This window comes from Pristiophorus japonicus, chromosome 7, assembly GCF_044704955.1.
Source record: "Pristiophorus japonicus isolate sPriJap1 chromosome 7, sPriJap1.hap1, whole genome shotgun sequence".
Classification (NCBI taxonomy): domain Eukaryota; kingdom Metazoa; phylum Chordata; class Chondrichthyes; family Pristiophoridae; genus Pristiophorus; species Pristiophorus japonicus.
Window position 1 is genome coordinate 238,034,734 of NC_091983.1, and position 23,539 is coordinate 238,058,272.

General features: G+C 57.2%; 1 protein-coding gene across 1 annotated transcript in view; it reads right to left on the bottom strand.

Annotated features, from left to right (window-relative positions):
* Nucleotides 1-22,287, bottom strand: part of LOC139266706 (heme-binding protein 2-like) — an 87,177-nt gene extending 64,890 nt beyond the window's left edge. Inside the window, exons 1-3 of the mRNA XM_070884293.1 lie at nt 22,156-22,287; nt 21,072-21,201; nt 19,926-20,100 (exon numbers count right to left, since the gene is read on the bottom strand). Coding sequence (XP_070740394.1) covers nt 19,926-20,100; nt 21,072-21,201; nt 22,156-22,287 — 437 coding nt within the window. The remainder of the gene's footprint in view (nt 1-19,925; nt 20,101-21,071; nt 21,202-22,155) is intronic.
* Between the last annotated feature and the right edge of the window lie 1,252 nt (nt 22,288-23,539).

The window sequence follows — 23,539 nt, forward strand, 5'->3', positions numbered from 1 at the left end:
CGCCCGGTCTCCCTCCTCAGCACGGACTACAAAATTTTCGCCAGGGCGATGTCTGCTCGCCTTGGTGCCGTGCTGGACCACATGATCCACCCCGACCAGTCATACACGGTCCCGGGCCGGACAATCCACGACAACATCCATCTGGTCCGGGACCTCATCCATTGTTCCCAAGAGGCTGGTCTGTCGGTCGCCTTCCTATCCCTCGACCAAGAGAAGGCGTTCGACAGGGTGGATCACGACTATCTGCTCGGAACTCTGCGCGCTTTCGGGTTCGGGACGCATTTCGTCGCCCGGATCCGACTTTTGTACGCCGCCGCAGAGTGTCTGATTAAGGTTAACGGGTCCTTGACGGCGCCCCTTCGCTTTAGGAGAGGGGTGCGCCAGGGATGCCCCATGTCCGGCCAGTTATATGCTGTTTGCGTGGAGCCTTTCCTGCGCCTCTTGCGGACGAGGTTGACGGGACTGGCTCTGCAAGGGCCGGGCGTGGAGGTCGTCCTCTCGGCTTACGCCGATGACGTGCTCCTCGCGGTAGAGGATCCCGCTGACCTGCGGAGGATGCGTGAGTGCCAGGAGATTTACTCGGCCGCGTCCTCCGCCAGGATCAACTGGGAGAAATGTTCCGGACTCCTGGTGGGTCAGTGGCGGGTGGACTCCCTGCCGGAGGAGCTCAGGCCTTTTGCCTGGAGCACGACCCATCTCCTCTATCTGGGAGTCTACCTTAGCCCCGACGAGGGAGCCTGGCCGGCGAACTGGCAGGAGCTGGAGGCCAAGGTCGCCGCTCGCCTAGGGCGCTGGACAGGACTGCTCCGAGTGCTGTCCTACAGGGGTCGAGCGCTAGTCATAAACCAGCTGGTGGCCGCAATGCTGTGGTACCGGCTGGTCACTTTGACCCCTCCCCCTGCGTTTGTCGCCAAGATACAGAAGAAGCTGGTGGACTTCTTCTGGAACAACAGGAAGCACTGGGTCTCTGCCGCGGTCTTGAGTCTCCCGCTTGAGGAGGGCGGTCAGTCGTTGGTGTGCATCAGCGCCCAGCTCGCGACTTTCCGTCTTCAGACCCTGCAGAGATACCTTTACGTCGAGCCCCCTCCTAGGTGGTGTGCTCTGGCGAGGTATTTCTTCCGCCAGCAGCTCGACCTCAATTATGACACGCAGCTCCTGTTTGTGAACTTGGGGGGTGCCAGGACCGCCCTCTGGGAGCTGCCTGTCTTTTACAGGGAACTCATCAGGGTCTGGAACAAAGTCTCCACCAAGCGCAGCTCTCCGCCGGCTGGAGTGGCGGCCGTCCTGCAGGAACCGCTGCTCGGGAATCCGTACCTCCACGGCCGAGGCTTTATGTGGCGGTCGGAAGAGAGGGCTGTGGCTGGTGAGGTGACCAGGGTCAGGGACCTGCTCGATGGCGGAGGAGCGGGCTGGATGGCGCCAGACACGCTGGCGCGGCGCCTAAATTCTGCCAACGTCCGCCACGCGGCCGATGCCATCGAGTCGCTAAAAACAGCTCTGGGCCCTGACTCCGTTAGGTGCATCGAGGAGGCTCAAGCACGTGGGGAGATCCCGTCCGAACTGACCCCCGTCCGGACGGAATTCCTCATCGGCGCCAAACCCCGGAACCTCCCTCGGGGGCCGGCGCCTCACAACTTGAGCCGCCTCCGGGAAATCCCCTCCGTGCCTTTCAGTTCCGCGCGGAGGGGTTTCCTGTACGGGCTGCTCCTGCACACCCTCAACTTTGCCATCCTCGCCGGCCGTCCGGACACGCCATGGCGTACCATCTTGCCGTCCGGAGGAGGCGGGGGTCCCCGATGGAGGGCACTCTACGCAGGGGTCCTCCCACTATTCATCGGGGACTTGGCCTGGAGGGTGGTGCACGGAGCAGTGCCGTGCAACAAATTTTTAAGCCGGTTCACGGACTCCCAGGTCGCCTGCAATTTCTGCGGTCTGGAGGAGTCCGTGTTCCATGTTTTTATTGAATGCACGAGGTTGCAGCCCCTGTTCCACTATTTGAAGGGGCTGCTCCTGAAATTCTGGCTGCACTTCAGTCCCACTCTCCTGATCTTTGGGCACCCTGTGCGGAGGGGAGCGGGTAGGTCCGAAGGCCTCCTCGTAGGACTGCTCCTGGGCACGGCCAAGGGTGCCATCAGCCGGTCCAGGCAGCGGGCGGTCGAGGGGGTCGTTCAACCTGACTGCCTGCCTCTCTTCCGCTCTTACATCCGGTCCAGGGTGTCCTTGGAGATGGAGCACGCGGTGTCCACCGGTACGCTCGCGGCCTTCCGCGAGAGGTGGGCACCGGAGGGACTGGAGTGCATCATCACGCCCGGCAACCAAATTTTAATTTGATTTTACGTTTTAAAGTTAATTTGTTTTAATTGCCGGTGCTTTTAGTGTCCCCTTCCCTTTTATAGGGGGCACTGGGGAAAAATTGTGATTTTAGTGCCCAAAAAAAAACCAAAAAAAGAAAAACACAAAAAAAAACAAAAAAAAAGGGGGGAAAAAAAGGGCCTTGTAAATGTCTGGAGTGTCACCCAGGTCGGGTGGCACCGTTTAATGTCTTTATGTTTTGCAGGTAAACTCAAAAGAGTTTCATGCACAAGGGACCAATCGTGGAGCTGTGGAGGCGTGTCCTGCTCAGTTGGAGCTGTGAGCAGTGAGTGGAGCTGCTAGCAACTTGAGCTCCTGCCTGGAGAGCCCTGAGACCAGCCCAGGAAAAGAAGGAAGGAAGGGGCTTCAACACCAACTTCTATCCAGAGGGAGAGGAGGAGAACAGAAAACTTTAACATCTTTATTACCATTCTGCAAAGAGTTGGAGAGAGGGGGAAAAGAACAACAACATCCAGTGTGGAAGGAGGGAGACTCTACATTCTACAGGTGGGTGTGGGTGCATTTCCCCAAACAGACTTTGTTGTATCGGTGGGGGGAGGAAAGAAGACCACTGAGGGCCGGAACATCGCGGGGGGTGTGTGTGTGTGTGGTAGTGTGCGTGGGGGCCGTGCTTACAACTGGGCCCCCCCCCACAATTGGAACCCCCCTCACCCCCCCCCCAATTGCCTAGCCTGGGATAGCTGGAGCTACCAGGCTGAAGATTGTTGTTTTTCTTAATCACCCAATTAAAGATCGTTGGGAGTGACTGGTGGCTCCAGCTACCCCAGGTGAAGACATCTTCTCCCCCCACCTGAAGACCACCCCAAAGACTTTTTGTTTTGCCATCTGGGGAGTGCACCCACCCACAGCTGCGAGGGGAGACCTGCCCTCGCAGCCCCCCCCCCCTTCCCACCCCCCTCTCTCTTTCTCCGTTACCCTCTGTTTCTCCCCTCTCTCTCTGAGGCCCCTTTTCTTCCTAATTTTTAAAAAACAAAACCCAATTAAGACAACTGAGCAGAGGGAGCAAGGCCTCTCCCCAATTGTCAACGAGGGGAGAGGTGCCTCGTTAAGGGCTCCTCTGCTCAGTTAATATACGAGGCCATTAAAGACCATTAAGGCCTGTGACTTTGGGGTGGGTGTAGCCCTTAAAGGGACCCCGTGATGGCGACCCCATCCACGCCGGTGGCAGGGCCAGCAAGGACGTATGCGCAGGTGGCAACCGCTTCCACGGCCCCTCCTGCGCCACCCGCTGCCCTGCCACCTTTCAGACTCATTACTAAAAAACACGGGGTCAAGAGCTACACTCACCCCACAATGACCATCGAGGAGTGCGTGCGGGCGATGGCTGGGGTAGTCGGCCCCTCGGCCATTGTCGCAGCCTCCAAGATGTCTGGGAAGGCCGTGTTCTTCCTGGGGTCGGAGCGGGCGGTGTCCCTGGCCCTTGAAAAGGGGCTCACGGTGGGCGGGACGTTCCTGCCGGTGGACCCTCTCGAGGCCACCGCGCAGAGGGTCATCATTTCAAACGTCCCGCCCTTTGTTCCCGCTGAGCTCCTCCTCCCTCACCTACAACAACTGGGGGAGGTAAGGTCAGGGATCAACCCCATACCGCTCGGCCTCAGGGAGAACAGCCTGCGCCACGTGTTCTCCTTCCGCCGCCAGCTCTTTGTCCGGCTGGCGCGGGAGGAGACGACGGAGGGAAATTTTAATGTGGTGCACGAGGGGACTGCCTACCGCGTCTTCTGGACGTCGGACGGCGTGCGGTGCCATGCCTGCAGGGAGGTGGGGCATGTTCGTAAGAACTGCCCCGCCTCCAAGGCCGCCAAACCACCGAAGGCGGCCAAGGCTGGCGCCGCCGCCACCCCTCCCCCAAGTTGCGTCCGCGTGCCGGGAGCCATGGGTGCGCGGGCATCGTCGGAGGCCTTTGTTTTCAGGGCCTCCGGCGGGGGGGAGGGAGAGCGTCCGACCGGAAAGAAGGCGCGGAAGAAGGCGAAACATCTAGAGGCGGGTCCCCTCGGTGCGCCAGATAATTTGACCACCGCGCTCAGCCCAACCCAGTCACCGGCGAGCGCGTGGTGCCCAGAGCCCGTGCCCGAGCCCATGAATAACACCACAGAGGGGCCCGGGCGCGGGAAAGGAAAGGAAAAGGGGGGGGCGGAGCGGGAGGCCTCGGCAGACATGGGGGTCTCCCTGCCTCCCCGCACCCCCAGGAACAAAAGGAGGCGCGGCTCCGATGAGGCGGAGGGGGAACAACATCCCTCCGCGGAGGAGTCGGTGCCCGCCGCGTGTCCCGCGTCCCCCATCAGCGCTCCCAAATTGCGCTGCAGGCGCGAAGAGTCTGTCCCCGGGGAGGGTGAGGCAGTCGAGGCTGCCCAGCCGCTGCCTCCTGGGGATGGCATGGAAGATCTGCCTGTCGTGGGGGGCGTGGGGACCGTGGAGGAATGCGTAGCCGCCGGGCCGGGCGTCCCGGGGACTGAGGCGGGCGAGGCCGAAAAGGCCGAACCTGAGCCCGCCCAGCCAATACCCAACTTCCCCCGGGAGTCGCTCGACCCGGCAGAAAAACAATTTATTGGTTTTAATGACACTGTAGATGCTGGGCCGGGGGGTGGCAGCGGGGAGGGGGAGGAACACCCATCCTCGCCCCTTACTTTGGAGCTGGAGCACTTGGAGGGCCTGGGGATTTCCTATGGCCGGGTCTCTCCTTGTTCTCCGGTTCCTGGGGCGGAGGGGGAACCCCTTCCGCTGTCATTTCCCGACCCAGCACCATTTTTAAAAGAGCCCAGTGGGGACTCCTCTGCCGACGATCCTGGGGGTGGGATCGGGGCAGTGCCAGGGCCGGTTGGAGCGGCCGGTTCATTTGCCGTACCTTGTGCGGTCGATGGGCTGGCTGCTGGCGGCCACCTCCCGGAGGAGGACGGGGACTCGGTGGGGGACGCGGGTGAAGACCTAGAGACCACCGCCAGTGAGGCGGTGGATCTGCTCGCGGCCGCCGCTGAGGCCCTCCTCATTCCTGCAAAGGAACTCCGGGACTTTTTGGCCCAGAGCCGGGGTCGCCGCGACCAAGCCCGACTGGCCCTGGAAAAATGGTCCGAGCCAGAGCTGATCAAGGGGTCCGTCCGCGCCGCCGTTAAAACCTTGGCCGCGGGCGGGCCCTTGACAAAGGAGCAGCACCTTGAGCTGCGCGAGCTCGAGGGACTCCTCGCTGGGCTGCGGAGGGAGCGGAGTTCAACAAAAGACTCCGCTCCCTCCCCCACAATAGGTTAAGGTAGAGGTTGCACTATGCTTTTGCCATGAAGATAACCATAGCCAGCCTCAACATCAACGGCGGCAGAGGGGCACGCCGTAGATTTGACAATTTTTCGCTCCTGCGGGAGGGGAAATATGCGGTGTGCTTCCTGCAAGAAACCCACACCGTTCCGGGAGACGAAGCCACGTGGCTCCTGGAATGGCAAGGAGAGGTCCGCATGAGCCACCTCACCGCCATTTCTAGTGGGGTGGCCATCTTGCTGGGCCCGCATTTTCAGCCGGAGATCTTGGGGGTCGAGGAGCCCGTGCCAGGCCGCTTGCTGCACGTAACGGTTCGCCTGGGGGATGTGCCGCTCCATCTCGTGAACGTGTACGCCCCTCATCCCGGCCCGCAGCAAACGCGCTTCTTTGAAGAGGTGTCCGCTCTTCTTGGCTCCGTCGACGTCGGCGACTGCATTGTCCTCGGGGGGGATTTTAACTGCACCCTCGAGGCGAGGGACCGCTCCGGTGCCCCGCAGTGCATGACGGCGATGGAGAAGTTGAGGGACCTGGTCGGGTCCTTCGACTTGGTGGACGTCTGGCGAAATCTCCACCCCGACTCCAGCGCCTTTACTTGGGTGAGGCCTGGAGTTGGATGGTCTAGAGTCGACCGCCTTTACGTGTCTCGGGCGTACGTTTCCTGCGTCCCGGCGGCCTCCATGCGGCCGGTGCCGTGTTCGGACCACCACCTGGTGTGGGCGGAGCTCGCTTCGCTCCGCGCGAGGACGGGGTCCGCGTACTGGCACTTTAACAACCGGCTGCTGGAGGACGTGCGGTTCCAGGACTCGTTCCGTCGATTCTGGTCCGACTGGAGAAGGAAGCAGGGGGGCTTCCCCTCCTTGAGGCTATGGTGGGACGTGGGCAAGGCTCACGTCCGCGTCTTCTGTCAAGAGTACGCGAGGGGGTCGACCAAGAGGCGGGCGGCCAGAGTCGGGCGCCTAGAAAAAGAGGTGCTCGACCTGGAAGCCCGTCTCGGTCAAGTCGTCCAGGACCCGGCCCTGCGGACGGTGTACGAAGCGAAGAAGGCCGCGCTGAAGGACCTGCAGCTCGTCGGGTCCCGAGGCGCGTTCGTGAGGTCGCGGATCCGGTTCCTGCGGGATCTGGACCGCGGCTCCCCCTTCTTCTACTCGCTGGAAAAAAGGCAGAGTGTCCGTAAGCAGCTCTTGACGCTGCTGGCCGACGACGGCTCTCTCGTCTCGGATCCGGAGGGCGTCAACAACAGGGTCCGTGAATATTACGGGGCTCTGTTCTCTCCGGATCCGTCCAGCGAGGAAGCGCGTAGAGTTTTGTGGGAGGACCTGCCGAAGGTCGGCCCGGAGGGCGCCGAAAATCTGGAAGCTCCGCTAAGCCTGGCGGAGCTGACCGGTGCCCTCGCCCGGCTCTCGAGGGGAAAATCCCCGGGGCTGGACGGGCTGACCGTGGAGTTCCACAGGGCGTTCTGGGACGTCCTGGGGAGCGACTACGCGCGGGTCCTGGGGGAAAGTCTGGCGACCGGGGAGATGCCCCTCTCTTGGCGCAGGGCAGTCATCGTCCTGCTGCCTAAGAAGGGCGATCTCCGCCTCCTTAAGAACTGGCGCCCGGTCTCCCTCCTCAGCACGGACTACAAAATCTTCGCCAGGGCGATGTCTGCTCGCCTTGGTGCCGTGCTGGACCACATGATCCACCCCGACCAGTCATACACGGTCCCGGGCCGGACAATCCACGATAACATCCATCTGGTCCGGGACCTCATCCATTGTTCCCAGGAGGCTGGTCTGTCGGTCGCCTTCCTATCCCTCGACCAAGAGAAGGCGTTCGACAGGGTGGATCACGACTATCTGCTCGGAACTCTGCGCGCTTTCGGGTTCGGGACGCATTTCGTCGCCCGGATCCGACTTTTGTACGCCGCCGCGGAGTGTCTGATTAAGGTTAACGGGTCCTTGACGGCGCCCCTTCGCTTTAGGAGAGGGGTGCGCCAGGGATGCCCCATGTCCGGCCAGTTATACGCCGTTTGCGTGGAGCCTTTCCTGCGCCTCTTGCGGACGAGGTTGACGGGACTGGCTCTGCAAGGGCCGGGCGTGGAGGTCGTCCTCTCGGCTTACGCCGATGACGTGCTCCTCGCGATAGAGGATCCCGCTGACCTGCGGAGGATGCGTGAGTGCCAGGAGATTTACTCGGCCGAGTCCTCCGCCAGGATCAACTGGGAGAAATGTTCCGGACTCCTGGTGGGTCAGTGGCGGGTGGACTCCCTGCCGGAGGAGCTCAGGCCTTTTGCCTGGAGCACGACCCATCTCCTCTATCTGGGAGTCTACCTTAGCCCCGACGAGGGAGCCTGGCCGGCGAACTGGCAGGAGCTGGAGGCCAAGGTCGCCGCTCGCCTAGGGCGCTGGACAGGACTGCTCCGAGTGTTGTCCTACAGGGGTCGAGCGCTAGTCATAAACCAGCTGGTGGCCGCAATGCTGTGGTACCGGCTGGTCACTTTGACCCCTCCCCCTGCGTTTGTCGCCAAGATACAGAAGAAGCTGGTGGACTTCTTCTGGAACAACAGGAAGCACTGGGTCTCTGCCGCGGTCTTGAGTCTCCCGCTTGAGGAGGGCGGTCAGTCGTTGGTGTGCGTCAGCGCCCAGCTCGCGACTTTCCGTCTTCAGACCCTGCAGAGATACCTTTAAGTCGAGCCCCCTCCTAGGTGGTGTGCTCTGGCGAGGTATTTCTTCCGCCAGCAGCTCGACCTCAATTATGACACGCAGCTCCTGTTTGTGAACTTGGGGGGTGCCAGGACCGCCCTCCGGGAGCTGCCTGTCTTTTACAGGGAACTCATCAGGGTCTGGAACAAAGTCTCCACCAAGCGCAGCTCTCCGCCGGCTGGAGTGGCGGCCGTCCTGCAGGAGCCGCTGCTCGGGAATCCGTACCTCCACGGCCGAGGCTTTATGTGGCGGTTGGAAGAGAGGGCTGTGGCTGGTGAGGTGACCAGGGTCAGGGACCTGCTCGATGGCGGAGGAGCGGGCTGGATGGCGCCAGACACGCTGGCGCGGCGCCTAAATTCTGCCAACGTCCGCCACGCGGCCGATGCCATCGAGTCGCTAAAAACAGCTCTGGGCCCTGACTCCATTAGGTGCATCGAGGAGGCTCAAGCACGTGGGGAGATCCCGTCCGAACTGACCCCCGTCCGGACGGAATTCCTCATCGGCGCCAAACCCCGGAACCTCCCTCGGGGGCCGGCGCCTCACAACTTGAGCCGCCTCGGGGAAATCCCCTCCGTGCCTTTCAGTTCCGCGCGGAGGGGTTTCCTGTACGGGCTGCTCCTGCACACCCTCAACTTTGCCATCCTCGCCGGCCGTCCGGACACGCCATGGCGTACCATCTTGCCGTCCGGAGGAGGCGGGGGTCCCCGATGGAGGGCACTCTACGCAGGGGTCCTCCCACTATTCATCGGGGACTTGGCCTGGAGGGTGGTGCACGGAGCAGTGCCGTGCAACAAATTTTTAAGCCGGTTCACGGACTCCCAGGCCGCCTGCAATTTCTGCGGTCTGGAGGAGTCCGTGTTCCATGTTTTTATTGAATGCACGAGGTTGCAGCCCCTGTTCCACTATTTGAAGGGGCTGCTCCTGAAATTCTGGCTGCACTTCAGTCCCACTCTCCTGATCTTTGGGCACCCTGTGCGGAGGGGAGCGGGTAGGTCCGAAGGCCTCCTCGTAGGACTGCTCCTGGGCACGGCCAAGGGTGCCATCAGCCGGTCCAGGCAGCGGGCGGTCGAGGGGGTCGTTCAACCTGACTGCCTGCCTCTCTTCCGCTCTTACATCCGGTCCAGGGTGTCCTTGGAGATGGAGCACGCGGTGTCCACCGGTACGCTCGCGGCCTTCCGCGAGAGGTGGGCACCGGAGGGACTGGAGTGCATCATCACGCCCGGCAACCAAATTTTAATTTGATTTTACGTTTTAAAGTTAATTTGTTTTTAATTGCCGGTGCTTTTAGTGTCCCCTTCCCTTTTATAGGGGGCACTGGGGAAAAATTGTGATTTTAGTGCCCAAAAAAAAAACAAAAAAAAAAAGGAAAAACACAAAAAATAACAAAAAAGGGGGGAAAAAAAGGGCCTTGTAAATGTCTGGAGTGTCACCCAGGTCGGGTGGCACCGTTTAATGTTTTATGTTTTGCAGGTGAACTCCAAAAAGAGTTTCATGCACAAGGGACCAATCGTGGAGCTGTGGAGGCGTGTCCTGCTCAGTTGGAGCTGTGAGCAGTGAGTGGAGCTGCTAGCAACTTGAGCTCCTGCCTGGAGAGCCCTGAGACCAGCCCAGGAAAAGAAGGAAGGAAGGGGCTTCAACACCAACTTCTATCCAGAGGGAGAGGAGGAGAACAGAAAACTTTAACATCTTTATTACCATTCTGCAAAGAGTTGGAGAGAGGGGGAAAAGAACAACAACATCCAGTGTGGAAGGAGGGAGACTCTACATTCTACAGGTGGGTGTGGGTGCATTTCCCCAAACAGACTTTGTTGTATCGGTGGGGGGAGGAAAGAAGACCACTGAGGGCCGGAACATCGCGGGGGGTGTGTGTGTGTGTGGTAGTGTGCGTGGGGGCCGTGCTTACAACTGGGCCCCCCCCACAATTGGAACCCCCCCCCACCCCCCCCCCCAATTGCCTAGCCTGGGATAGCTGGAGCTACCAGGCTGAAGATTGTTGTTTTTCTTAATCACCCAATTAAAGATCGTTGGGAGTGCCTGGTGGCTCCAGCTACCCCAGGTGAAGACATCTTCTCCCCCCACCTGAAGACCACCCCAAAGACTTTTGTGTTTTGCGATCTGGGGAGTGCACCCACCCACAGCTGCGAGGGGAGACCTGCCCTCGCAGTCCCCCCCCCTTCCCACCCCCCTCTCTCTTTCTCTGCTACTCTGTTTCTCCCCTCTCTCTCTGAGGCCTCTTCCCTTCCAAATTTACAAAAAAAAAACCCAATTAAGACAACTGAGCAGAGGGAGCAAGGCCTCTCCCCAATTGTCAACGAGGGGAGAGGTGCCTCGTTAAGGGCTCCTCTGCTCAGTTAATATACGAGGCCATTAAAGACCATTAAGGCCTGTGACTTTGGGGTGGGTGTAGCCCTTAAAGGGACCCCGTGATGGCGACCCCATCCACGCCGGTGGCAGGGCCAGCGAAGACATATGCGCAGGTGGCAACCGCTTCCACGGCCCCTCCTGCGCCACCCGCTGCCCTGCCACCTTTCAGACTCATTACTAAAAAACACGGGGTCAAGAGCTACACTCACCCCACAATGACCATCGAGGAGTGCGTGCGGGCGATGGCTGGGGTAGTCGGCCCCTCGGCCATTGTCGCAGCCTCCAAGATGTCTGGGAAGGCCGTGTTCTTCCTGGGGTCGGAGCGGGCGGTGTCCCTGGCCCTCGAAAAGGGGCTCACGGTGGGCGGGACGTTCCTGCCGGTGGACCCTCTCGAGGCCACCGCGCAGAGGGTCATCATTTCGAACGTCCCGCCCTTTGTTCCCGCTGAGCTCCTCCTCCCTCACCTACAACAACTGGGGGAGGTAAGGTCAGGGATCAACCCCATACCGCTCGGCCTCAGGGAGAACAGCCTGCGCCACGTGTTCTCCTTCCGCCGCCAGCTCTTTGTCCGGCTGGCGCGGGAGGACACGACGGAGGGGAATTTTAATGTGGTGCACGAGGGGACTGCCTACCGCGTCTTCTGGACGTCGGACGGCGTGCGGTGCCATGCCTGCAGGGAGGTGGGGCATGTTCGTAAGAACTGCCCCGCCTCCAAGGCCGCCAAAGCACCGAAGGCGGCCAAGGCTGGCGCCGCCGCCACCCCTCCCCCTAGTTGCGTCCGCGTGCCGGGAGCCATGGGTGCGCGGGCATCGTCGGAGGCCTTTGTTTTCAGGGCCTCCGGCGGGGGGGAGGGAGAGCGTCCGACCGGAAAGAAGGCGCGGAAGAAGGCAAAACATCTAGAGGCGGGTCCCCTCGGTGCGCCAGATAATTTGACCACCGCGCTCAGCCCAACCCAGTCACCGGCGAGCGCGTGGTTCCCCCGAGCCCGTGCCCGAGCCCTTGAATAACACCACAGAGGGGCCCGGGCGCGGGAAAGGAAAGGAAAAGGGGGGGGCGGAGCGGGAGGCCTCGGCAGACATGGGGGTCTCCCTGCCTCCGCGCACCCCCAGGAACAAAAGGAGGCACGGCTCCGATGAGGCGGAGGGGGAACAACATCCCTCCGCGGAGGAGTCGGTGCCCGCCGCGTGTCCCGCGTCCCCCACCAGCGCTCCCAAATTGCGCTGCAGGCGCGAAGAGTCTGTCCCCGGGGAGGGTGAGGCAGTCGAGGCTGCCCAGCCGCTGCCTCCTGGGGATGGAGTGGAAGATCTGCCTGTCGTGGGGGGCGTGGGGACCGCGGAGGAATGCGTAGCCGCCGGGCCGGGCGTCCCGGGGACTGAGGCGGGCGGGGCCGAAAAGGCCGAACCTGAGCCCACCCAGCCAATACCCAACTTCCCCCGGGAGTCGCTCGACCCGGCAGAAACACAAACTGTTTTTAATGAAACTGTAGATGCTGGGCCGGGGGGTGGCAGCGGGGAGGGGGAGGAACACCCACCCTCGCCCCTTACTTTGGAGCTGGTGCACTTGGGGAGCCTGGGGATCTCCTATGGCCGGGTCTCTCCTTGTTCTCCGGTTCCTGGGGCGGAGGGGGAACCCCTTCCGCTGTCATTTCCCGACCCAGCACCATTTTTAAAAGAGCCCAGTGGGGACTCCTCTGCCGACGATCCTGGGGGTGGGATCGGGGCAGTGCCAGGGCCGGTTGGAGCGGCCGGTTCATTTGCCGTACCTTGTGCGGTCGATGGGCTGGCTGCTGGCGGCCACCTCCCGGAGGACGGGGACTCGGTGGGGGACGCGGGTGAAGACCTAGAGACCACCGCCAGTGAGGCGGTGGATCTGCTCGCGGCCGCCGCTGAGGCCCTCCTCATTCCTGCAAAGGAACTCCGGGACTTTTTGGCCCAGAGCCGGGGTCGCCGCGACCAAGCCCGACTGGCCCTGGAAAAATGGTCCGAGCCGGAGCTGATCAAGGGGTCCGTCCGCGCCGCCGTTAAAACCTTGGCCGCGGGCGGGCCCTTGACAAAGGAGCAGCACCTTGAGCTGCGCGAGCTCGAGGGACTCCTCGCTGGGCTGCGGAGGGAGCGGAGTTCAACAAAAGACTCCGCTCCCTCCCCCACAATAGGTTAAGGTAGAGGTTGCACTATGCTTTTGCCATGAAGATAACCATAGCCAGCCTCAACATCAACGGCGGCAGAGGGGCACGCCGTAGATTTGACAATTTTTCGCTCCTGCGGGAGGGGAAATATGCGGTGTGCTTCCTGCAAGAAACCCACACCGTTCCGGGAGACGAAGCCACGTGGCTCCTGGAATGGCAAGGAGAGGTCCGCATGAGCCACCTCACCGCCATTTCTAGTGGGGTGGCCATCTTGCTGGGCCCGCATTTTCAGCCGGAGATCTTGGGGGTCGAGGAGCCCGTGCCAGGCCGCTTGCTGCACGTAACGGTTCGCCTGGGGGACGTGCCGCTCCATCTCGTGAACGTGTACGCCCCTCATCCCGGCCCGCAGCAGACGCGCTTCTTTGAAGAGGTGTCCGCTCTTCTTGGCTCCGTCGACGTCGGCGACTGCATTGTCCTCGGGGGGGATTTTAACTGCACCCTCGAGGCGAGGGACCGCTCCGGTGCCCCGCAGTGCATGACGGCGATGGAGAAGTTGAGGGACCTGGTCGGGTCCTTCGACTTGGTGGACGTCTGGCGAAATCTCCACCCCGACTCCAGCGCCTTTACTTGGGTGAGGCCTGGAGTTGGATGGTCCAGAGTCGACCGCCTTTACGTGTCTCGGGCGTACGTTTCCTGCGTCCCGGCGGCCTCCATGCGGCCGGTGCCGTGTTCGGACCACCACCTGGTGTGGGCGGAGCTCGCTTCGCTCCGCGCGAGGACGGGGTCCGCGTACTGGCACTTTAACAACCGGCTGCTGGAGGACGTGCGGTTCCAGGACTCGTTCCGTTGATTCTGGTCCGACTGGAGAAGGAAGCAGGGGGGCTTCCCCTCCTTGAGGCTATGGTGGGACGTGGGCAAGGCTCACGTCCGCGTCTTCTGTCAAGAGTACGCGAGGGGGTCGACCAAGAGGCGGGCGGCCAGAGTCGGGCGCCTAGAAAAAGAGGTGCTCGACCTGGAAGCCCGTCTCGGTCAAGTCGTCCAGGACCCGGCCCTGCGGACGGTGTACGAAGCGAAGAAGGCCGCGCTGAAGGACCTGCAGCTCGTCGGGTCCCGAGGCGCGTTTGTGAGGTCGCGGATCCGGTTCCTGCGGGATCTGGACCGCGGCTCCCCCTTCTTCTACTCGCTGGAAAAAAGGCAGAGTGTCCGTAAGCAGCTCTTGACGCTGCTGGCCGACGACGGCTCTCTCGTCTCGGATCCGGAGGGCGTCAACAACAGGGTCCGTGAATATTACGGGGCTCTGTTCTCTCCGGATCCGTCCAGCGAGGAAGCGCGTAGAGTTTTGTGGGAGGACCTGCCGAAGGTCGGCCCGGAGGGCGCCGAAAATCTGGAAGCTCCGCTAAGCCTGGCGGAGCTGACCGGTGCCCTCGCCCGGCTCTCGAGGGGAAAATCCCCGGGGCTGGACGGGCTGACCGTGGAGTTCCACAGGGCGTTCTGGGACGTCCTGGGGAGCGACTACGCGCGGGTCCTGGGGGAAAGTCTGGCGACCGGGGAGATGCCCCTCTCTTGGCGCAGGGCAGTCATCGTCCTGCTGCCTAAGAAGGGCGATCTCCGCCTCCTTAAGAACTGGCGCCCGGTCTCCCTCCTCAGCACGGACTACAAAATCTTCGCCAGGGCGATGTCTGCTCGCCTTGGTGCCGTGCTGGACCACATGATCCACCCCGACCAGTCATACACGGTCCCGGGCCGGACAATGCACGATAACATCCATCTGGTCCGGGACCTCATCCATTGTTCCCAGGAGGCTGGTCTGTCGGTCGCCTTCCTATCCCTCGACCAAGAGAAGGCGTTCGACAGGGTGGATCACGACTATCTGCTCGGAACTCTGCGCGCTTTCGGGTTCGGGACGCATTTCGTCGCCCGGATCCGACTTTTGTACGCCGCCGCGGAGTGTCTGATTAAGGTTAACGGGTCCTTGACGGCGCCCCTTCGCTTTAGGAGAGGGGTGCGCCAGGGATGCCCCATGTCCGGCCAGTTATACGCCGTTTGCGTGGAGCCTTTCCTGCGCCTCTTGCGGACGAGGTTGACGGGACTGGCTCTGCAAGGGCCGGGCGTGGAGGTCGTCCTCTCGGCTTACGCCGATGACGTGCTCCTCGTGATAGAGGATCCCGCTGACCTGCGGAGGATGCGTGAGTGCCAGGAGATTTACTCGGCCGCGTCCTCCGCCAGGATCAACTGGGAGAAATGTTCCGGACTCCTGGTGGGTCAGTGGCGGGTGGACTCCCTGCCGGAGGAGCTCAGGCCTTTTGCCTGGAGCACGACCCATCTCCTCTATCTGGGAGTCTACCTTAGCCCCGACGAGGGAGCCTGGCCGGCGAACTGGCAGGAGCTGGAGGCCAAGGTCGCCGCTCGCCTAGGGCGCTGGACAGGACTGCTCCGAGTGCTGTCCTACAGGGGTCGAGCGCTAGTCATAAACCAGCTGGTGGCCGCAATGTTGTGGTACCGGCTGGTCACTTTGACCCCTCCCCCTGCGTTTGTCACCAAGATACAGAAGAAGCTGGTGGACTTCTTCTGGAACAACAGGAAGCACTGGGTCTCTGCTGCGGTCTTGAGTCTCCCGCTTGAGGAGGGCGGTCAGTCGTTGGTGTGCGTCAGCGCCCAGCTCGCGACTTTCCGTCTTCAGACCCTGCAGAGATACCTTTACGTCGAGCCCCCTCCTAGGTGGTGCGCTCTGGCGAGGTATTTCTTCCGCCAGCAGCTCGACCTCAATTATGACATGCAGCTCCTGTTTGTGAACTTGGGGGGTGCCAGGACCGCCCTCCGGGAGCTGCCTGTCTTTTACAGGGAACTCATCAGGGTCTGGAACAAAGTCTCCACCAAGCGCAGCTCTCCGCCGGCTGGAGTGGCGGCCGTCCTGCAGGAACCGCTGCTCGGGAATCCGTACCTCCACGGCCGAGGCTTTATGTGGCGGTCGGAAGAGAGGGCTGTGGCTGGTGAGGTGACCAGGGTCAGGGACCTGCTCGATGGCGGAGGTGCGGGCTGGATGGCGCCAGACACGCTGGCGCGGCGCCTAAATTCTGCCAACGTCCGCCACGCGGCCGATGCCATCGAGTCGCTAAAAACAGCTCTGGGCCCTGACTCCGTTAGGTGCATCGAGTAGGCTCAAGCACGTGGGGAGATCCCGTCCGAACTGACCCCCGTCCGGACGGAATTCCTCATCGGCGCCAAACCCCGGAACCTCCCTCGGGGGCCGGCGCCTCACAACTTGAGCCGCATCGGGGAAATCCCCTCCGTGCCTTTCAGTTCCGCGCGGAGGGGTTTCCTGTACGGGCTGCTCCTGCACACCCTCAACTTTGCCATCCTCGCCGGCCGTCCGGACACGCCATGGCGTACCATCTTGCCGTCCGGAGGAGGCGGGGGTCCCCGATGGAGGGCACTCTACGCAGGGGTCCTCCCACTATTCATCGGGGACTTGGCCTGGAGGGTGGTGCACGGAGCAGTGCCGTGCAACAAATTTTTAAGCCGGTTCACGGACTCCCAGGCCGCCTGCAATTTCTGCGGTCTGGAGGAGTCCGTGTTCCATGTTTTTATTGAGTGCACAAGGTTGCAGCCCCTGTTCCACTATTTGAAGGGGCTGCTCCTGAAATTCTGGCTGCACTTCAGTCCCACTCTCCTGATCTTTGGGCACCCTGTGCGGAGGGGAGCGGGTAGGTCCGAAGGCCTCCTCGTAGGACTGCTCCTGGGCACGGCCAAGGGTGCCATCAGCCGGTCCAGGCAGCGGGCGGTCGAGGGGGGCGTTCAACCTGACTGCCTGCCTCTCTTCCGCTCTTACATCCGGTCCAGGGTGTCCTTGGAGATGGAGCACGCGGTGTCCACCGGTACGCTCGCGGCCTTCCGCGAGAGGTGGGCACCGGAGGGACTGGAGTGCATCATCACGCCCGGCAACCAAATTTTAATTTGATTTTACGTTTTTTAAGTTTAATTTGTTTTAATTGCCGGTGCTTTTAGTGTCCCCCTTCCCTTTTATAGGGGGCACTGGGGAAAATTGTGAATTTAGTGCCCAAAAAAAAAAACCAAAAAAGAAAAACACAAAAAAAAACAAAAAAAAAGTGGGGGGAAAAAAAAGGGCCTTGTAAATGTCTGGAGTGTCACCCAGGTCGGGTGGCACCGTTTAATGTTTTTATGTTTTGCAGGTAAACTCAAAAGAGTTTCATGCACAAGGACCCCCAGGTCCCTCTGCACCGCAGCATGTTGTAATTTCTCCCCATTCAAATAATATTGCCTTTTACTGTTTTTTTCCCAAGGTGGATGACCTCACATTTTCCGACATTGTATTCCCTCTGCCAAACCTTAGCCCATTCACTTAACCGATCTAAATCTCTTTGCAACCTCTCTGTGTCTACTACACAACCCGCTTTCCCACTAATCTTTGTGTCAGCTGCAAATTTTGTTACACGACACTCTGTCCCCTCTTCCAGGTCATCTATGTATATTGTAAACAGTTGTGGTCCCAGCACCGATCCCTGTGGCACACCACTAACCACCGATTTCCAACCCGAAAAGGACCCATTTATCCCAACTCTCTGCTTTCTGTTAGCCAGCCAATTCTCGATCCATGCTAATACATTTCCTCTGACTCCGCGTACCTTTATCTTCTGCAGTAAACTTTTGTGTGGCACCTTATCGAATGCCTTTTGGAAATCTAACTACACCACATCCATCGGTACACCTCTATCCACCATGCTCGTTATATCCTCAAAGAATTCCAGTAAATTAGTTGAACATGATTTCCCCTTCATGAATCCATGTTGCGTCTGCTTGATTGCACTATTCCTATCCAGATGTCCCGCTATTTCTTCCTTAATGATAGCTTCAAGCATTTCCCCCCTACAGATGTTAAACTAACTGGCCTATAGTTACCTGCCTTTTGTCTTCCCCCTTTTTTAAACAGAGGCGTTACATTAGCTGCTTTCCAATCCGCTGGTACCTCCCCAGACTCCAGAGAATTTTGGTAGATTATAACAAATGCAACTGTTATAACTTCCGCCATCTCTTTTAATACCCTGGGATGCATTTCATCAGGACCAGGGGACTTGTCTACCTTGAGTCCCATTAGCCTGTCCAGCACCACCCCCTAGTGATAGTGATTGTCTCAAGGTCCTCCTTTCCCACATTCCCGTGACCAGCAATTTTTGGCATGGTTTTTGTGTCTTCCACTGTGAAGACCGAAGCAAAATAATTGTTTCAGGTCTCAGCCATTTCCACATTTCCCATTATTAAATCCCCCTTCTCATCTTCTAAGGGACCAACATTTACTTCAGTCACTTTTTTCCGTTTTATATATCGGTAAAAGCTTTTACTACCTGTTTTTATGTTTTGCGGAAGTTTACTTTCGTAATCTGTCTTTCCTTTCTTTATTGCTTTATTATTCATTCTTTGCTGTCGTTTAAAATGTTCCCAATCTTTTAGTTTCCCACTAATCTTGGCCACCTTATATGCATTGGATTTTAATTTAATACTCTCCTTTATTTCCTTGTTTATCCACGGCTGGTTATATCTTCTCTTACCACCCTTCTTTTTCACTGGAATATATTTTTGTTGAGCTCTATGAAAGAGCTCCTTAAAAGTCCTCCACTGTTCCACCGTTTAGTCTACAGATTTCTTCTTCATTATCAACCACACAGCCAATTTTAGTATAATTTGCAAACTTCTTAATCGTACCCCCTACATTCATGTGTAAATCATTGTTATATAATCACAAAAAGCATGAGACCTGGTACTGAGCCCTGCGGAACCCCACTGGAAACAGCCTTCCAGTCACAAAAACACCCATCAACCATTACATTTTGCTTCCTGCCTCTCAGCCAATTTTGGATACAACTTGCCACTTTGCCCTGGATCCCATGTGCTTTCACTTTCCTGACCAGTCTGCCATGTGGCACATTATCAAAAGCCTTGCTATAATTGATATGCACTACATCAAATGCACTACCCTCATCGACTCTCCTGGTTACCTCATCAAAAATTCATTGCTGCTGCAGTTGTGAAGAGAACTTTTGAGGCACATCAGCAGACTTTCTGGGATACTTTGTCAAGACCTCACCAACACTTGAGTAACATTTATTCCATAATTTTTCTGAGGACTTCACCTAAAATGAGTAAGTGCTGAGCTACTCCACCTTATTGGACACCTTATGGGAGTCACCAGGAGAAAGGGAGTGCTTGGTCATGGTCACCTGCGAGGGCACCCTCTTGGGTTGGACGAGGAATGGGAGGAGGACATGAGGCCTGGCAGAGCAGCACCAGATGCTGTAGAAGAGATGGACAGGAGGGCGAGGTGATGTCCTTCCCCCCCTGAGGGTACAAGACGTCCCTCCTCCTCTGGAACTCCTCCACCCCAGTCTCCAGTACCACATCCGAGAACCTTTGCACCCTCTCCCTCGGTCCCTGAGCCATCCTGCAATGTGCCGCTGTGTACCAGCCAGAGCACTCCACACCTTCAGTGGAAGTGGGTGCGAGAAGGCCACATATACTGCTCCATGAAAATGGTGTCTAATCAGCACTTGAGTGTTAAACCTGCAGGTTTGTGTTGTACCATCTCCAGCAAGTTCAAATTTTGGCATTCAGCAATTAGGACCCAAATTGTGTGCTAAATCCAGACTTTCAAATAGGTTAGTCTTATTAGCACTGCAGCCATTTAGCGCCTGTTTTCACCCTTTGGTCAAAATAACCCCCAGAATGTGGTGTGTGTGAGAATGTCTGAAAACAGGAGCCAGCCCCATTATTGTTACAATAGGGAAGTCTATGCTCTTGGGACATTCCAGCAGAGAAAAGCCCAACTACTTTAGTTACAAAGTGTAGAATTCACATCCTGGGATCGCGTCCCGAGGAATTGTGGCTCGGCTATGTCCAGTGCTCGATATGAACCTGAGTGATGTGAGTGTGGAGGTCTAGCCGTGTCCTCAGAGGAAGGAACTGAAGGTTATGAGACACGAACCAACTTATTACACGATTAATGTTGGCCAACGACCCACCTGACTGGACCAGCCCATTAATCACAGGCTTGCTACAGGTTAAATAATGTTGGCTAAGTATCTGATGTAAAGAAATATCAATCACAATATATCACCAACTAAACTCACCTGACATAGAACCAGCCGATATGTGACATTCCTATTTTAATGGTTGGATCCGTTGGTTCAGGTGGGCTGGTGAGTTCAGGAACTAGTACAACAAATACCCCGAATTTCTGTTGTATTGTGCCATTTACCAAGTATCCCTGAAGTCCCCAAGGTGCAGAGACAGGAACAATTGTATCTGCAGACAGAGAAAACACTGTTACAGCATTCTACTGGAAGGTCACCTGCGGCATTGCTCATGGTGAGTCTGAAGTTACAGGTTGGGGCAGGGGGACAGTGCTGGGGTGTGGAAGACACTCATGTGATACACTGAATCACAGAATGATAGAATGGTACAGCACAGAAAGTGGCTCGCTCTTTGTAGAGCTTTCTAACTAATCCACTCCCATGTTCGTAACCACAGCCCTGCATTTTTTCCCTTCAGCTATTTATCCAATTTTCTTTTGAATATTACTATTGAATCTGCTTTCACTCTGCTTTCAGGCAACAACTCTCTGTACAACACAATGTTTCCTCGTGTCGCCTCTGGTTCTGTTGCCAATCACCTGAAATCTGCCTCCTCTGGTTACCGACCCTTCTGCCACTGAAAACTGTTTCTCCTTATTTGTTCTATCAAAACCATTCATGATTTTGAACATCTTTATCAAATCTGCTCTTAACCTTCTCTAAACAGAACTGAGCCTCAGTCAGGACCCGGCATTCCAGTAGCAGCCAGTGAGCTGAGAGAAATGAAGAGTATGGGCTTCCACAAGGGTGTATGTGGACTCTGGTTCAGGTCTGGCAAAGAACCTTTATTATCCAGAGACAATTCAAGGGCCATGGCTGGAGTCGGAACATGAGCTTGGTATCCCAAACCCCCATGTGTGGGCAGCCTCGTCAGATTCTGGGCACACATGGCCTGCAAGCACCAAAGAAGTAGCCCATGTGGCACTTCTGCCCACCAGCAACATGTCAATGATCTCACAAACTGAGGCTGGGTCAGTTATGGAGGGCACAATGGGCACAATCCTAGCACAACCCTTGGGATTGAAAATGGTGGCATTATTTGGTCAGTGTGTCTCTCTATACAGGAAGTTTCAAAGAAAACATTTCAAACAGCGAAGGGTTGTTTTATATTCTATTGTTACATTGAAGGAATATCTCATGTACCTGCAGCATTCAAAAACCATGAATAATTCTGTAGTTTGTCCAGGCCAGTCGCGAGTGCACTCTTGATATCCATTCCATTAACCTCTATTTCAATCCATTGAACGGGTAAATATTCCATCTCGTCATAATTCTAAGAGAAAAGATATTAACACATGGCACAACTGTACAGTTACTGAAACAAATCTGTGTTGAGAGGACTGTCCGAGGTGCCCAGGTGTGGCAGCAGTATTCATGTCCTGGATGGACTGGGCTAGAAAGAGAGTTAGGATTTTATGATGGGCTCTTGGCCTCAGCTTCCTGTCTCTCTCACTCTTTCACCCTTGGTGATGTCCTGCACTATGGGCCTTGGTCCTTATGGGTTTTCAATAAGCAAACATGGAGAACATTATTAAAAGCCTCCCACACTGAATCAGTGCTAATGACCCATTGTCCAGGTACCGTGTTTCCCTGTGAGTCTTTTCCCACTTTATATATACAGGGAAATTCCACTGGGTTAGAAATTGGTCCGCATTTCTGTGAAGAAGACTGGGACAAAAAGGCATAATTTCAGAGTGCAAAGCCTCAGGCCCAATCTGTGCCTGCATTAAAGGCGTCACAATATTGATATGGCTTCGCCAGCATCCTGGGGGGCTGCCCAAAAAATGCGTTGGGTCTCTTACATATGTAAAGTAGGTGCCTTATGCTTGTTACAAGCTTCCTTTCAGAAACCGACTTGGATTGAGTGGAGCCAGGAGAAGCAGGAGTGCTCCCCGACTCCACAGTCCCTGCCATCGCCCCAATGCCCCCTCTCTGTGGCCACACCAACCCCCCACTCCCAGGGTTTAGCTTACAGCCGCTGCTGGAGAGACAAGTGGCCCGATATTCTTCTTAGTAAAATGAACAAGCTGCCCGTGGAGACACAGCAGGGGGTTACAGAAACCCATAAAATGTTAATGTGGCCCGAGGACCAATTTCGGGTCGACCTCAGGCCTCTCGGTTGGGACACGTGCTGTCGGCGCATCGCTCGTTATGGACTAAAAAACGGGCCATAAACCATTCCCACAGGTACAAACATAGAACGCAGTGAACTGCTAACTATACTCACGTTGAACTGAATCACTTCTATGGGCTGAGGGCAGCCATAGTCACCACAGAAATCGTACAAATCTTGATCTTGTTCCTTTGCAGCGATCTGACGTCCGAAGAGGACAGACACAGTTAAGCAGAGTCTCAGCATCTTGGTGTCCGCTCCGATCACTGTCGAACACACTGAATGACTCTCAGTCCCTTCTGGTGTTTGAGCAGCGAGTTCACATCTTTTTATAGTGTTTTATGAAGACGGTTTTGAATACAGTTTAGCTGCAGGTAGGAGCGTTGTGTTGAAGAAATACCGTCGCTGACTGATTATGGAAATGTTACTCTGTTCCATCCATGTGATGGATTTAGAAATATTAACTCTCTGAGAGTCGGTTCCCGGGAAGTCTGAACATTTGGGGCAACCATTTTGCAATTATTCCAGCTCACACCCTTCGGGTTGCCAACCCTCTCTGTTTGGGATCTACGGGAATGGATGATTGATTTCCCAGGAGCTGGCCAATGGCTTAGCCATGCTGCTACCAAGAATGGCCTGCACTGTCTCTTCCCAGATGGTGAGGTGAGGCTAGGAATGGGAGATGTGCCTTGTGATTGGTGCAGATTGCTGCAGGTGAGTGATCAGCATGGCCGGAGTCGTGCATTGAGCAGTGTGTGAGGCTGGTGAATCAGTTGGTAGGAAATGGCTTTTGAAGATGGAGTCACTGACTTTGACCCCTGGTCTGAGGCCATGAAGCTTCTTTGGGCACTGGAGCCAGGTGGTGGGGGCGACACTGCTGGCAGTGACGGCCTCGGTGATGTGGTTCCACATCGTTCTTTCTGGAGGGCCTCCTGGCCCCTGTGGGCGGAGGACCTCTCCTGCAGTGTTGGCCCCCTGTACAAAGCTGGAGTGCTGCGTGCGAGACCCTGGGTGCCCTTCCCTGGCTTGCTCACCCATTTGTATTCGTGCTGAAGCACTTTTCCCATTTTTTGAGGTGTGGAAGGGAATTCAGCTTTAGGAGCTAAATACTTCCATTTGGGATTTCTTTTTAATGCTAATTTTTTTTTAAAGGCAGTCAGGGCTGAAAACTGCATTTTCTTCCTTCATTTTTATTTTGATCAGTTCAGAAGACATTGGCCTTTTAATATCCGACAATTCCTAGTGAATTTATTGCCTTGCTTCCAGAGATGGTTGGAAGATGGAACGCCGCTTCTGGACACCAACTTTGCCTCAAATGCCTGCACTAACTCCACCAGGAGGGTGTTACACAGTGAGTTAGTGCTGGGCTAAAAATCTTTCATCCCCAGCACGAATCTTTCTCTCTGACCGCCATGACCATTTTCAGTGGCCGTTAACCCGAGCCACCCCATTACTAAGGCAACTCTCGTGGCGGACTCAAATTTCTGGGCCCTGGAGT